Source organism: Hoplias malabaricus, chromosome 3 (genome assembly GCF_029633855.1).
Source record: "Hoplias malabaricus isolate fHopMal1 chromosome 3, fHopMal1.hap1, whole genome shotgun sequence".
NCBI classification, from domain to species: domain Eukaryota; kingdom Metazoa; phylum Chordata; class Actinopteri; order Characiformes; family Erythrinidae; genus Hoplias; species Hoplias malabaricus.
This window is the reverse complement of record NC_089802.1, coordinates 50,984,646-51,000,654: the sequence shown is the minus strand read 5'-3', so window position 1 is coordinate 51,000,654 and position 16,009 is coordinate 50,984,646. Positions and strand designations below refer to the sequence as shown.

The 16,009-nt window shown below is 40.2% G+C and overlaps 1 protein-coding gene across 3 annotated transcripts in view; it reads left to right on the top strand.

The window, feature by feature from the left end:
* Nucleotides 1-1,801: 1,801 nt before the first annotated feature.
* Nucleotides 1,802-16,009, top strand: part of srgap3 (SLIT-ROBO Rho GTPase activating protein 3) — a 95,825-nt gene continuing 81,617 nt past the window's right edge. For all 3 annotated transcript variants that reach the window (XM_066663109.1, XM_066663108.1, XM_066663110.1), the window contains exon 1: nt 1,802-2,335. In XM_066663109.1, the coding sequence (XP_066519206.1) occupies nt 2,269-2,335 (67 nt within the window). In that variant the 5' untranslated portion in view covers nt 1,802-2,268. The remainder of the gene's footprint in view (nt 2,336-16,009) is intronic.

Genomic DNA, 16,009 nt, shown 5'->3' with positions numbered 1-16,009 from the left:
CTTTGCTTCTCAAAAGCTAATGAGCTTGTAGATAGGCAGTCCCTTGTGCAAGGTCTACCCATATCCCCCAGATCCCTGTTCACGTCTATTCAACACCTCCCCCTCATTAACTCCCGGATCACCCTAAATAGCCCTTAGATCTACCCACAGCTAAACTAATATGGGCCCTAGGGGACCATTGCTAATTATTCACTCATTCATTGTCTGTAACCACCTATCAAGTTCAGGGTTTCGGAGATTCCGGATCCTACCCTTGGCGCAAGCAGGAACACACCCTGGAGCTGTACTTAAATGTCATAACTTGTATCAAAATATGTTTGCTCCCTTTACTGGCACAGGTAAGCAGGTAAGTAGTACTGTCCTTGTTGTAATTATAAATGTCTCTAAAAGGCCTTTATACAAATGGAGATGGTGGTGTGTTAGCCAGCTGACATCAGCACAGGTGTGCACATATATTGATATTACATGTAACATGTATGTATTTATATACGGGGGGCCGCAGTGGCCTAATGGTCAGAGAAGCAAGCATGGGACTTCAAATTAGTTTGATCCCCACCACTGATCATATACAATGACATGCGTACCCAACATTTCTTCAGAAATAATGTATATTACTATGTAATTTGTGCTCTTTTTGGCTGTTGCAATTGCTTTTACTCTCAAGGCTTTACAAACCGGAAGGTTGCTGTGAACATTTTAGGCCATTCAACCACAAGAACATAAGTGAGGCCCGGCACTGAAGTTAAATGGTTATTTCAGGATCACAGATGCAACCTCACACCGCGACCCTGAAATGGAAAAGCGGAAAAGAAGATGAGATGAGATGAGATGCAACCTGAAGGCATTATTCCAGAGCATGCAGTTCCAGTGCTCCACAAGACAGTACCTGAATTTACTAAGGCGTGTCTACACATTTTGGACATTGTGTAAATCCATCATATTATTCTCCAAAGCAACCAGTGAAGCTATATATTTATATAATTTTGTTGATACTTTCTACCATCTCCACTGACACAACAAGTCTCTCAAAAAGATCACCACTCTGAATGATTTAATTTTAATGATAGAAAGGTGTTGAAAAACGAATCTATTCCTCTTTGATTGAAGGTGTTAAAAAAAAAACAATGAATAGCTTGTGTGGATTACAGCCTGAAGCTAATTGTAGGCATATGCCTGAATTGTTTATACCTCTGGGATTAATAACGTCTAATAAAATCTATCTATCATTCTTGCATATTCATACTTTATTTACAAAAAAATCCTTGACTGCCTTAAAGTGGCCTAGATGTAACTCTACATATTTATTCAGTGTGCTCAGCTCTATCAATATGCAAGCTCCTCTTACCCCTCTACCTTTTGCGTGAAGCTCAAACCTTGACGGGATTGGTTTTGAGGTTTATGATATAAGAAACCCTTTTCATGGACTTGACAATTTATTTTGCACATGACATGTTTTCTAGCATATAAAAACGCCACACGGACATGCTACTCAGGTAAAACGTATTTTTCACTATAGGGAGGTGTTAATTTTAAAAATAATACTAAAATAACAGAACTGACTTTGATGTTGGCCGTTCTGTCACAATGCAAAGAAAAGTAAGTGAAAACAAACAGGCTGGCCGAAATCCTATTGGTTGGCTTCCGGAAGATGAGCATCTGGTTTCGCCAATACGTGAGAGGGGTTGTCGAGGAGAGCGCTGATTGGCTCGTGTGAGGGCGGGAACTCTGCAATGGGCGGTGCTTGGGTCGACGCTGCTCGGCGTTAGCTCCATTCTTGGCTTTTTGTGACTGCTGTGATTTTGGAGGAGCAGAGCTAGTCCGCTCGCTCTGAAATGCGTCCTAAAGTCTGCAGCCATGGACGTTGTGATAGTTTAAAGGGCATGGGCCCATACCATATACCTAGCAGACGAGTATTTTTATGAAGGAAAGAATTTGCTTTTTCTTCTAAATCCAGTGTGCATGGCCAGGAGGAGGACGAGGAAGAGCCCCCTGTGAGCAGCAGTGTAACCAGGGTCTGTGTCTGAGGGCTGAAAGAAAGCGCAGGTGTGTTTGTACAGAGGTGAAAGCACTAGAGACAGAAGTACTTCATGTCACCGCAGGGACATTCTGTTCTTTCGCACAAGTGCTGAAATACAACCCGAAGAAAAGGAGAGAAAAAAGAGGAGAAACCACCACGACCCTGCGTGCTGTGCCCGAGGAGCTAGTTCTCCCTCACTCGCGCATCTCACCGGATCTCTACTACCTTAATAATAAGTTCTCTCAGGAAAAATGTCGTCCCAGACGAAATATAAGAAGGACAAGGAAATCATTGGAGAATATGAAACGCAAGTGAAAGGTACGTTTCTACCAGAACACGCCCCTGTATTTATGAATCTAAAGTTTTTCGAGGCGTCGCGCCCACAGTCATTAGCCCTGGTTCTGTTCTGTTGTCCTTACAGAGACGTGTTGATAACCGGCCACACACTGTTCAGATTTTAAATTACCGCTACTAACAAAGACATGATGATGGATTTAGTGCGGAGGGGATTAGCCTTCTGCTCGCTGAGCCTTGATGTGATTTTTCTCTGCATTGAACTCTCAGTGGGTACCGCCTCACCTAGTTGTGGGCGATACGGCGAAATACCTTATCGCAATCATTCACACTTTACTGAGGCGATACGATAATAGCGCACTATTTACTTTAACTGACTCTTTATTGCCTTAGGACAGACAAAATATGGCGTAGTGTCACACTGGGGAGCTTAAAACCAAAACAGTAGTTTGAGGGTCAGTTGTCAGATAAAGACTTACATTTCAGTTCAATTGTAAAAAACTGAATCTTTATTTATTTTCTAATTGAAAAACGGTCTGTGGACTGTGTTTTATCACGATGATAACAATGAATGATACTATCACTGTATTGTCTATTCATAGCCTCACTTCATTGCCAGTGATTGACTTCTTCCTAATAGGCACAACACATTGTCATGAAGAACTGGGTGACATGGAAAAATGAATGACAACACTTGGAGACATTTTCCTAATACACCATAAGCATGACATTACTTTGACATGCAGATGCACAGCACTAGTTGAATTTACGCACAGTGCTGCACCGAATCCTATTAACCAAGACAACATAATGAACACATGCTTTTGGTCAGTGCAATTTAAATATGTCGATATGCAGGATGTCCTCAGAGAAGCATATTTTTTATCACAAAGATGGGGAAAATATAGCGTTATTGTTCATTTCCATCACATAAGATATAACACTGCTGTTGTGCAGTGCAATCAATCTATTCGTGTTGGAAATGTAGATGACCCAGATGTGACTCAGAGAAGGGAAGGGAAATGCTACACAGACTACAACTCACTGCCCTGACGCCTACAGATGTACGGCTATGTTTATGATCATTTCATGTTGTTGTAGTTGTGATCTTCTCCTGACCCAAATGCTACAGCTATCTTTGTTGCCGGGTAGAATAGAGTTTATTGCCATGCTCCTTATGCAGATGGGTGGAACTTGAAGGTGACCAGCTCAGTTAATTCTTCGCTTTGTGCATGCTTCAAGTGACCACCTCAGCAAGATCAAATGTCTGGCACCACTTGTTAGGCTATGCAGAGCTGGAGGGTCTGTAATGTAAATACGCAGGAACATGTGACCACAGAATTTTAACTGCAACCCATTGTCATATCACACAAACTCTACCATTATATCAATTATCTAAGCAAAGATGTTTAAACAGTATAATTGAGTGGAAAGTGATGCCCAGCACGGGGGTCATGACCATACAGCCGAATATTTCCTTCAGACAATGCAATTTTTATCTTTTCAGCTACGTGGTTCAGCTAGTGTTGTATTCAGGGCAGTAACTTAGCTGTGGGGTGGATTAGTGACCACTGGCTTGTGGATATTTTGGTCAATTAGTTTCATGGATCTCTTCTTTTAGGCTTCTCTTCTAGCTGACTGGACCGTCTGTAAGTCCTTTGATACTTCACTGTCAAAGAGTAGTGTCGGTCACTTTTTTTTTTAAATGTTTGCAGGGGTGCGCAGTCTGGCAAATTATAACAATACAGTATTTGAAGGCCTTATATGTGTGTATCATAGTATTTATTTATTCTGGGGTTTACCCTTTAACTATGAATGGACAAAAATGCACCAGCTACCAAGATTTACACAATGCATGTGATTCTTTGTTTTTTTTTTTTACTTTTAATACAATACTGAATTCAATCAGGACCAGCTATGTGATTTTTCTAATAAAATATTCAGTTGATTAGTGTTGACTGGCAATATCAGTGATATATTGTGGTAAACAATATGTTTATGCTAGCAAATAATAGGCACTGTCAGTAATGAAAGAACACCTACTGCAGGAGCATGTTTTGAAGGCTGTTTTTAAATATGGCACTAGTAGTCTATTGTGTTCATGAGTCACAATATTATGATACATACTGTGTATTTTGACAAAGGTTTGTTGCATATTTTAGGGAGTGTTCTTATTCAGAACCCCTCTGCAGTGATTCATATTCAGGCTCCAAATTTTATGAATGAACTGAAGCAACACATTCAGGCAGCACTGACCACGCTACGGCCCACTGCATAGCACATGGGCTTCGGCCACGTTTTGAGGATTACGGCAATGTCTGATTGGATTCTCGCTTGAGTTGCATGTGCTAAAAGGCTGTTTTCCGCTGGGACTCATGAAACGACATGCTTGCAATGACTAAAACTATGTCAAATTCAGGGTTAGCTTTTCTAGTGCACTGGTGTGTATTAATCAATGAATGGAGAACTGATGATATGTCACCCAAAGAAAGCATCATGAAAAGTGCTGAGGGCTAAGGACAGTTCTTTCTTCGTGTCTTCATTCAGTATCAGTGTTAGGCGCTCAAGTGTAGTGACTGCAATAGCAATACATTAAAACAGGCAGTAATTGTTGTTGTTAGTGGGGGGAGCAGCTTAGGCAGCAATGAACTGTAAACACTGCAAAAGAGGCTGCTTTGGCCCGGTGGAGTCCCATGACGCCTGTACATTTGCTTGGGTTCAGCGAGGTGGTCAAACCCCTTTGAAGCTGCTAATCCACATAACCAGACTGACACGGACCACAGACTTGTAAATCAGTGTGCAATAGCTGTTTAATATCAAGAGACAGATCCAGCAGCCTGTGTTTCACAGCCTTAGGATACAGCTGTCTGTGTATTTGAATGTGAAACTTCCTGTAATCAAACAGTTGACATGATATCAATCTTTTATTTGGCCATCACTTCTTTGTTAAGGTTATAATTTCACATTTGTCAGAATTTCTTTATTGATTCATTTCTCAAACCTATAGGCCACAGCTGCCCGCTGGAACTGTGCCACACTTGGGCTGGATGGTTAATAGAATATTAAATTCTTATCAAAATGTTGAATATATGTTCAGGAGAATGCTGGTTTGATCCTGTTTGATGTCTCAGTTGTCAGGTGGGTGGGAGCCATACCCGTTAGTTAGCACATGCTTTTATTAGGTGATGTGACAGATGTGGGCAGTTAATTGTATCCCTTGATGCGTTGATGAGATGTTCAGTGGCATTGCATTAGCGACAGTTCGAAAGGAATTGATGTGTTGGATTTGCATGTCTTGGAGGAAGCACATGTTCGCCACCACTGTCTCGTCCCACTGTGTGTGAACGTAGGGAAATATGTAACATTTTTGTAACCATATTTATTTGTATATATATTTATTTTTTTTTAGTTTATTAAAGTTTATTATATATTGTTTGTTTATTCATTTTGCATGTGTTTTTTCTTCTAATATTATATTAAAAGATCCCAGAAGTCCAGTAATATTTTTTTCTACAGTTCATTAAACACATTATTTTTTAAAATTTGAGTAATCATGTTAAATGTGGTTATGGATGAAAATAAACATGGTTATTATTGTTGTCAGCCCCCTGTGCCACACTATATATCAGTAAGTGAATAAGTTTTTGAGCCGGTGGTAAATGAGTCGTTACTGTCACTAAGTGCTGTTACCGTGGCAACTCGGTTTACTGTCACTGGGATAAAGCCTACTTGCTCATGTCTTGACTTCAGGTCTGCTTTCTTATGCTCTGACTGAAGGCTCAGACTAAAGCTCATTGATGCCATTCTGCAGACCTGCATTGATTATGTCCTGTTTAGAAAAATGTGGCTTCTCGCCAGAAGCCAGAGCCTGTTCACAAATGACCAAGACTAGTCAGACTAGACCACTGACAATCACTGTAAAAGACTGTAATGATAATTATCTTTAACGCATCGCCTACATAATGTATGAGTAGGAAGTTGGGTACAGCACTTGAAAAAGCTGAGCTCTTTAAAAATATTGTGAATAATGCAAGCCACAGGAATGAATTATAGAAAGATGAAGACTGAAAGACTTGGAGAGTGACAAGCCAGCAGAAGAATAAAGACGGCATTAGAGCCGGCATATCCATGAGCATGTGTAGGGAATGCCACCACAAGTCTGCCTCTACTCAACACTCTGAATCAGACAAAGCAAAGATAATACAATCAGAGATATGGTAATAATGTGCAAAGAGCCTGTATCTAAACTCGCAAGCGATCCAGCTGTTGGTTTTTCTTTGCTAGTTAATTCCTTGAGAAAAAGAGGAGTGTTTTTAAATTATGTTATTTTTAATTGGCCAAAGGCCCACATCTGCAAGATCTTGTATGTCCTGTTTATTTATATTTATGACATAGAGCAAAGCAAGCTGTTTTTTTTTGTGTGTGTGTATATGTGTTTGTGTGTGATATATATATATATATACACACACACAAATGCATTGTAAGTATTTGCTCGTATCTAAGCTGAACTGGCATTTTGAAATCTAAAAAAAAAATCACTGTCCTCTTCAGATAATATTAAACAAATAATATGCAATTGCTCAGTGAATCATACATAATACGCTGCCTCATTTTGGCGTAGGTGGAAGATGGAGTATAAATGCACCTACCTGACTCTACCTGTTATTTACATCATAAAACCGCAACACAGATTAGCTCAAATATAGATAATAAACAGACTAATTTGGATTCCAGTCATGCATTGATAGTTTAATACCGTACTGCATCTTTGTCTGACTGACTATTGTTATTCATGTCCTCAGTGCCTTCTGACTGATGACCTCTAATGGTCTGGATGATTATGGTGACTTTGGATATAGCAGCAGTTCTGCTAGCATCATTTATCCTCAGCCCGTCAAGCAACTTGGACGCCTTGTTGTGCATACGAACATTAATTATGCAGTTTGCAGCTGCGCTTTGCCATTGGTGCCCAGCTCCTGTTTAATTAAACAATGTTCCACATGAGACAGGAAGGAATAAAGGAGTGCTGGGTTAATAGGAATTCAATGTTAATTCAGTCTCAGCTGTTTTACACACATGGAGGTTTGCTTATCTCCTCCACAGGGGAATTTGTCCCTTTAATATGTTAGTTTTAAGCAGTACATGTTTCATCACCAGGATCTATTCAATGCCGTTTGAAGCCGATAATGAGATTCCGGTTTAAACGGCTCTTGTCACACTTCCCGTTATGGCTCTTTTGAATGGTTTGCATATTCAGAAATCAGCAGTACATTAGATGAGGTACCATGGGTGTCTACAGGATGAGCTGTTTGCTGCTTTGCCTATTCACATGGAGATTAGGTGATGGAGTACCACTTGATAAGGGCTGTAATAAGTGCAAGGATCCTGATCATGACACAGCATTATTAAAGCAGCAGAAAGACCCACAGCTTATTGCTTGTGAAATGTTGTGAAAAGGTTTTGAGATAGAAACCACAAACAAGTCAACTTCATATTTCTCTTTGCACTGATGTTAAATGAAGCGTCATCTTCACTGTTCAAATATTTGTAGATCTCAGCACGATTCTCTGTGTATCCAGATGTACTAGATCTTCCACTGACAACAGTGGAGGAAATATGATTTGAGGAGATGACAGTGACTGTTAATTTATTCCTGACTGTTGGTCGAGCCTCTGTCAGGACATCATTAGCTTTGGTTACTGTGAAACAGCCTCCTCAGTGGCTTGACCTAACGAAGTGGTACTACTTCTTCTTTCAGAAGGATACCAAAATATTTCTTGCAGAGTGTCAGAGGGCGCTAAAAAACATAACAATGTCTGAAATTAAAGGCATTTACATGTTCGTGGTGTATTTGTTTGTTGTTTGAGTAATACAAGCCACTGACTCAGTGCAACTCTGTGCATTAAATTGACATATATCTGTGTGAGTTACAGAACAGTGCAAAGTAGTTCCAAAGACACAATGACGTTGAGATCTGGCCTTTGTTTTGAGAACACCAGCAGTTTCTTTTTTGATTTACTGAGAATTTATTGACTCTGGAAAAGAATTTTTCTTCATTGTTCCTCATGAGCGGAGGATAGAAATTATTCCACACTAACACAGGCTGCAGCATGAACTGGTTCTCTAACAGGTTTAACTTCATATTTAGTGAGGAATGCATTTTGCCCAAATATCTTAAGGAAGTGTGCACTACATATCTTGATTCTTGAGAATCTAGATAGATTAAAGATGAATCTTTCAGCATTTTCACATTTATTGTTCCTCTTCCGTTCATGAAATATGGCACGCATTGTGATTACATCTGTGTTTTTCCTTTTTAAGGTCTTTTAGGCATCTGCACATCTTATCACACGTAGGTTTATAAAAGAGAAAATGCCTACTTCATTTATCTGAAAGCTGTAGTTATGTTTGTAAACACTGAGCATAAATGCGAAGCCTTGTGTGTAGATTGGATGATGATCTGATCACAGCTGTCAGATCACTGTCATGAGATATTAATATCAAGTGTAAACAGGTGACAAGTGGTGATGTTTGTTTTGATAGTTCTTAAGTACTTTGCAGACAAGATTAGTATCCCATAGTAAGGTGAGGTAACGGTATTTTATCACTGCATGGCATCTCTATAAATGACTTATTGGGCTGCTCACAAGTAGAAAACAAATCAAAGCATTTAATTTATTTGTGGTTTCTTTTTAACAGTCTGCCTAGCTTTCTTATAGGAATTGTATGTGTCATTAACTTGGGAGTTTAGCCATGAACATGAAGTCCAACCTGAATTTAATCTTTTGCCATTCAATGCCGGGTTCACACTACATGATTTTATCCCTGATTCTCCAGTCACAGATTATTTTTGGAGATCCCAAATCAGCATTCACTCTGCGTTTGATCAGTCATTATGTGTGGACCACTGAAAGACATGATTCGAGCGCTTGCCGGGCCATTGCGAATGCCTAAAAAAACCACCTGGCATATATCTAGCAGGTTTGATATCTGAACCTGTCGGCAGCTCTAACTCTGGTAACATGAAAGGTGTTGTGACTGGGAGTGAATGTGGAGAACAGCTATAGCCAAAGGGAACACAAGACATGGGCTAAGGGCAAGCTGCAGAGAAGAACTGTTGTGCTGTGTTTATTGCTCTTCTTCTGTATTTATTTTAGTCCTTTGTAATTATTGCACTGTATTTTTTTGCTCTCGTGTTCTGTGTTGTACCCTGGTCCTGTTTAATTGTGTACTGGTTTATTGCTAAAATCACAACAAATCCCAGAAAACATGCACATATACACAGGCTTTTCAGTAATACGAGCAAGAAGCTATGTTTTAGCTGCAAAAATATGTATTTACCTTCAGCTCTCTCTGTAGAACAGAAAATCCCTGCTGCCGGCATGCCCTTATCCAATTTCTCACCCATATACTTGTACATACTCTCTTGTGTGTTTTTGCTACAAATCAGTGCAAAACAACTTGTTCTGCTTGATTTTTTTTGTGTGTTTTGGAAGAAAAATAACGTGTGTCTTGAATGCCTTTATAAAGAATTGTAGTTGTGGACATTGCTGGAGTCGCTGGATGTTCCTCCTGGTGAAAGTTTGTGTAATTCATGACCCCGTGTCACTGATCAATCTTGTAAGTGTGGAATAAGAAAACACTGAAAGAAAACAAGTTGTTTAGGGGAAAGGTACAGGGATCTGATGACTTTAAAAAGTCATGTAGTGTGTAAATACAACAGGCATAACCTGTTTGGAATGTGTGTGTATGTGTGTGTGTCTGCGTTGTCCTGTGAAGGACTGGCGCCCCCTCCAGGGTGTATTCCCCGCCTTGCGCCCAATGATTCCAGGTAGGCTCTGGACCCAGCGCAACCCTGAATTAGATAAGCGGTTACAGATAATGAATGAATGAATGAATAACCTGTTTGTTCCTAAGACAGGGAAATCTTGCATGAGATTAATAAAGCCTGTGATTATTTCTACTGTTTAGAAAGGGGACAGAATTACCAAGAAATACTGTAATAGTGCTCCTGTTCAAACAGTAGTTTAGTCTTTATTTATTTTAAGTTTTCTCAGATGTACTCTGTAAGTCAGGCTACCTACTCTAATGAGCAGGCGGCTGGACACTCACGTCACACTGTCTGACCATACATAACAGTGCAGGAATGTGAATGATGGGTTTATGTGGCACCATGCAACTGGCCAGCAGTGATTCATAATGGTGCCCCCCCACTTCCCTCTCATTTACACATGCTGTAAGCAGAGTAGAGATGGGTAACGCTGCTCAAAGTTTGTCTGCATGATTCACCGATAGTCCTTACCCCCATGCCATTTAATGTTAATATAGACGCTGATCACCAAAGTCCAATCAACCTGCCTCAGCTGCTGCAGCTCAACCTCTACATTAAAAGTACACAGAGGCTCTGGTCTTTGGAGCACATTGCTTCATGGTGGTTGTATTACGGTACATCAGTCAGGAAGGGTGGAATCTTGATCGGCTGGTTTAAGGACCCAGAGGACAAGTGCCAGACCACAGGCCCCTGAAGGACCAGGGGGCTGCGTGCCTCACCTCTGTCCAAAGCTGTTCAGCTGCTACACAGCTTTATTTGCATTTAAATAGAGTGGCTCCAAGTGGAGAAGGAGCAGGGCCTTTTAGAATTGGACTGCATTTAGTCTTTCCTCTCACGCAGAACAGCGAGGGACGGCTTGGAGAGAGCTGCTTCCTGCTTGTCCTCTCTCTCCTTTTCAGCCTTGTCATATTCAGAGGCAGTGAAAGGGGTGCATTATGTAATGGGTCAGGCTTTGGCCATGAGGTCTGCTGGCTCCCTGCTGCTGCATGTTAGGCTATAGCAAGGACAAAGTGCCAGGCTACTTGTTTTGTCAGCGTTTATAAGTACCTGTTTGTGGGAAGTGATGGTTTTAAATGAGGTCTTTCAGAAATCTTGGACAACAAGTAGTGATTTGTGTTAGGTGATAGGTCAGCTATTCAGGTTTTGTCAAGAGATTTTACTGACTTTTATATCAACTTACCATTGAGATACTGATCGCAGAAACATTGATATTGAAAGATATTTGCTTAATGTTTTGGTTTGACAGATATTTCAGTAAATATTGTCATGGCATTATTATTGTACACTCAAAGAACTGTGTTTAGTACTGTAAAGCCCTATTCGTATGGGATTAGTTTTACACAGGGAGCTGGGGTCATTTTCCACAAGATGTCAGTAATGTTTATGGTGGATTCACACTGAATAAGAAATCTCTGGGAAAATAACAGAGATGGGAAGGGCTACTCGATTCACGTAATGCCATCACACAGATTGGATCATACACAGCAGAGCTGCTGGAGTTATTAGACGGTCAAATCTGCTCTGAGATCAGCCCTCAAACCAAAAACATACAGCTCTTAAACGACTTTATCTTCTAGTCCTTCATAACAGATAACCGGTGAGAAGGTGGCAAATAACTTTACTAATCGTCCACACAGTTGTTGTAACCTATATTATAAACTGTTTAATGGTAACGACACGTTCATAACATGTACTCACAGGCTACAGGCTGTTTTGTAAATTTGAGCCTGGTGCATTGTTCAGCCACTGAGCTTTAACTTAAACCGTATATTTCATCACTAAACGCCTCCTTTAAACTAAAATATATAAGAATATGTTTCTCTGGAAATCTAGTTTCTTTTGCGTTAACATATACAATACTCTGTAAGGAAGGACTGGCGCCCGCTCCAGGGTGTATTCCCGCCTTGCGCCCAATGATTCCAGGTAGGCTCTGGACCCACCGCGACCCTGAACTGGATAAGCACTTACAGATAATGAATGAATGAATGAATGAATACTCTGTAAGGTGTATTAAAAGCACCAGTGTACTAGAACTCTATCTAGAAATAAGAGTTTATTCGTTGTATTCATGACTAAATAAAATATCTGTAATTGTAATACCTTGATATATTTGGAAACATGTTATTGAATTCTCAGTATCATCCACTGCAGTGTATAATTCATCTCAACAACATGCATCTAAGCTTGGTTTATCTTGATATTTTAAAGATATCTAGCTAATCTTACTGATGGTTGGGCTGGGGATATAGGCTTATTTTGCACTGGTTAATCCTGACCTTCTCGCACTAAGTGCTTTACTCAATGTTTTTGTCCCCGATCTTAATCCCTCGTAACCTACTCATGTCTGTACTATGGCCATATGGTGTAGATCACATGGTGAGGTTGCCTTTTTTCAGTGCCTGACTTTTTTATTAGATTTGTCTGTTCTTTATCCTCCATTGTTCTCCTTAGTTCAGTGCAGCGGTGCTGGAGAGTGGGGGAGAGCAGGTTTTCTGTGCTCTTGGCTGGGTGCCCTGGTGCTAGATGGCCTTTTAAAACTCGAGCCATGGCTGCAGTTCACGGTCCCTTGTATATCTCTCTGCTCCTGAGCGGATACGTACCCTAATCATCAGTGATAACACCAAGACAAAGACAGCGAGTCTGGCCAACTCCGACTCGGAGTCTAATCCAATTAAACTGCTGTGTGGCTACAGCCAAGTCAAAGCCGTTTGGTTTTGGGTGATTCTTTCTCAATGACTGAAGCAGATTGTCACCTAACGTATGTTTCGCTTCCTAGGTGCTGTTAAATTGGTCAAGATTTGTTTTGACACCTTATTCACTCTCTGCAGGAGCTAACCCAGTCATTTTTCAGACGTTTTCTGCTGAGGCCTAATCTTAACAGGGTGAACAATGAAGCAGAGGTTTCAAAAACTAAAAAAAATGTAATTAATTTCTGTTTCCTGGTTTAAAGCTGCAGATTGGATGGACTGTTTCTTCAGAGGTCAGGTTTATCTGCACTGTATGACAGGGATAAAAAAGTGATTTCTGGAGCACACTTCTTTTACCATGGGTCCCTACAGCAAAATGGATGTTGTAATGCATGACTTTGTGTAAGAGGCAATGGGCTGCTGTGTGTCCTTGGAGAAAGCGGATATGTAGCCAAACCAAACAGTGATGGAATATGTGATGACACTTTCAGTGATGGCCTTAATTTTCCAGAGGGTGGATGATATTTTTTAAAGTATTTGTGTTGCCATGCTCTATTCTTAATGAATTTGGACAGCAGCAGAGAAACTGAAATTTTATATTATTTTCCCTGAGGCCAAAGCTCTTTGTAGTATTAATCATCTCACATCTTAAATGAAGTGTTAACTTGGGATAAAACACCAGTGCCACTTTTTCAAGCATGAAATGTCAAGTACTGATTGAGTCCTGATGCCGGTAACAACTTTGCTGTTTAAAGCACACTTCAGTTATGCACTGTTTATTATATTATTTTAGGATATCACAATTTTCAAAAAAAAAATTTGTATTCCATTACAGATATTGAACACTTGAGTACCAGCTCATTTTATGTTTATATATATATAAGTAAGAAAGTAAGAAATGTTTGGCGAACAACACAACATGAAACTTTGATAGTCATATTCTGTCTTTTTCTATTACAGAAAATGTTGTCTAAAACCAGCAAAGTTTAGCCTAATTTCTGTATTCGGCCTGTATCCAAGATTACAGTTATTTCTTAAATACAGTGGCTTTTTTTGTTTTTTATTGTCTGTAGTGATTCCCAATTTAGCCAATAGCACCAACCAAAGGTATGCAGTAGTACAAAGAATCATGTTTATTTTAAATGACTTCACTGTTGATATAAAGCCAGTGGAATGAACCCAGTCACAGGGTTTCCTTTATGCCCTTCTCATGCTCCTCTGCTTTGAATTATCGTCATGTGCATTTCTAGGAAAAAGAACACTTGATGACTTTTGGAGCTTTGTGAGCCCAATGCAGGGACGGTGTCGTCAGCGTTCTCAAAAGGCTTTTCCAGCTGCCAGTTTGAAATTCATTCAACAGGAACCTCATATTTGCAGCCAAGTGTCAGACTTGGAGGAAAGTACTCTCAGTTTTGGTACTCAAAATAGTGTAGCTGTCAGGCACCACTAAAATATGTTTCCACTGGAACGCTCTAAAGAGATGACTGAAGATGACCATATAGCATTTTCCACCTTTTACAACATTTACCATGATTTCTCATTCTTTGATATGCTCTGCTATGGTACTCTTCGCTATCTTCTGAAGAGTTTAATCCATTTGCAAGATGTTTTTAGAATCCTCAGAGACCTTTCTTTCTCGCTGGTTGGCTTGATGAACTGTACAGTGGAAATTGTGGAAGTAATGTGGACCCCACATATACTTTGTTTGAAAACCAAGTGATTAAACCAGGGCTGTTTCTGCTTGTTTTTAATCAAAACACTCATGGCTGGATATCCCTGCCCCTAACCTTAATAGGACATATGTTATCAGTATTACTCCTACTTCTTTGAGAGGGACCTCCCACACAATATCAAATGTGGAAAAATGAACAATGCATCACCTAGATCAACAAGACGATTCATCTGTTTTTGTACTGTTTTCCAGAACGATGAACAGAAAAGCAGCCCATTGTTTCGTCTCTTTTGGTTTGATGTTGGGTAGGACTTAAGATACTCATGAAAGAAGAGAATACTTCTAAATTGAGGAAGTGGCATTTGTTTGGTCAACTGTGTGGTTAAACTGTGTAACGACTTTAGCTCTCAGACACTGAGAGAGTCTCTTGGTTAGTTTTGAAGTGCCTGGCCAAGTGTGACTCAGTCTTCTGACCAGGGCATAAATCCTGCAGCAGTTCTTATTAGATTTGTAGTAAGCCTACAAACAATACAGAATGCTCAGCTACACGGTTCTCAAAAGATCCAACATATATTGGCTGCAGGAGATGATTTGTGAAGCCATTAGTGAACATTACATCACATAGTCACTGTTCTTCTGTGATTCATTTAATTAAACCCTTCCATTTTTTGTGGGGGAGTGAGGCTGGAGTGAAACTTGGAACTGTATTTTTGTCACTGAGGAGAACATTTCTCAGGACCACATTTTGCAAGAAATTGTGATTCAGCATCTTCCCATTTTAGCTCTGATCGTGCAGACTAATAAACTGGGGAGAAAAATGGTGCTATTTTTACCCCAAATACTTCTGAACCTTCTGAGTCAGTCTGCAATCTCGTCAAGTGTGTCTTGATTTGCCTGGGATTGAAACTCTTTGGTGAACTGCTCTTATGCGTATAAGCTTTAGCTGCTTGTGGCTGAAAAGCTGGCCATATGTCGCACTCTGCATCCAGACTGTTAGTCATAGGCTTCTGAATCTCTCTCCTGTAGATGATTTTAATTGGTCCTGCAGCTCCTGAGACAGTGCAGTAAAGGCTGGGATGTGGCCTCGCTGTTACCTCATGCTATGCTACATCTTCACCTCCTTCTTTTACTCTTGGCAACGAGAGAGGGCTAATCCTTATGAATAATTGATGGCACTATTACATTTTTTCCCCCCACTGCCAACAGAAATGCGTGGTGGGTAAGGGTGTTAGGATGAGATGATTTGTAGCAGAACTAACTGGATCCTAGTGTGTCACACCTGACTGAATCATAAATAATATTTTTTACATTTTCATTCTGATACTGTCTTCACATTAAAGGGGCAGACCTACAGTATACAGGCAAACTATGACAGGCTCAGCTCGTAGTAGTGTCCAGAGGTCAGAAACCACTGTTATAGCTGGTGGTAATAAAAGCTTGGCGTAATTGAATACGGATGATTTCTGGGCACCTACAGAGCGCATGGACATAAGTGGAGATGGTCTCTC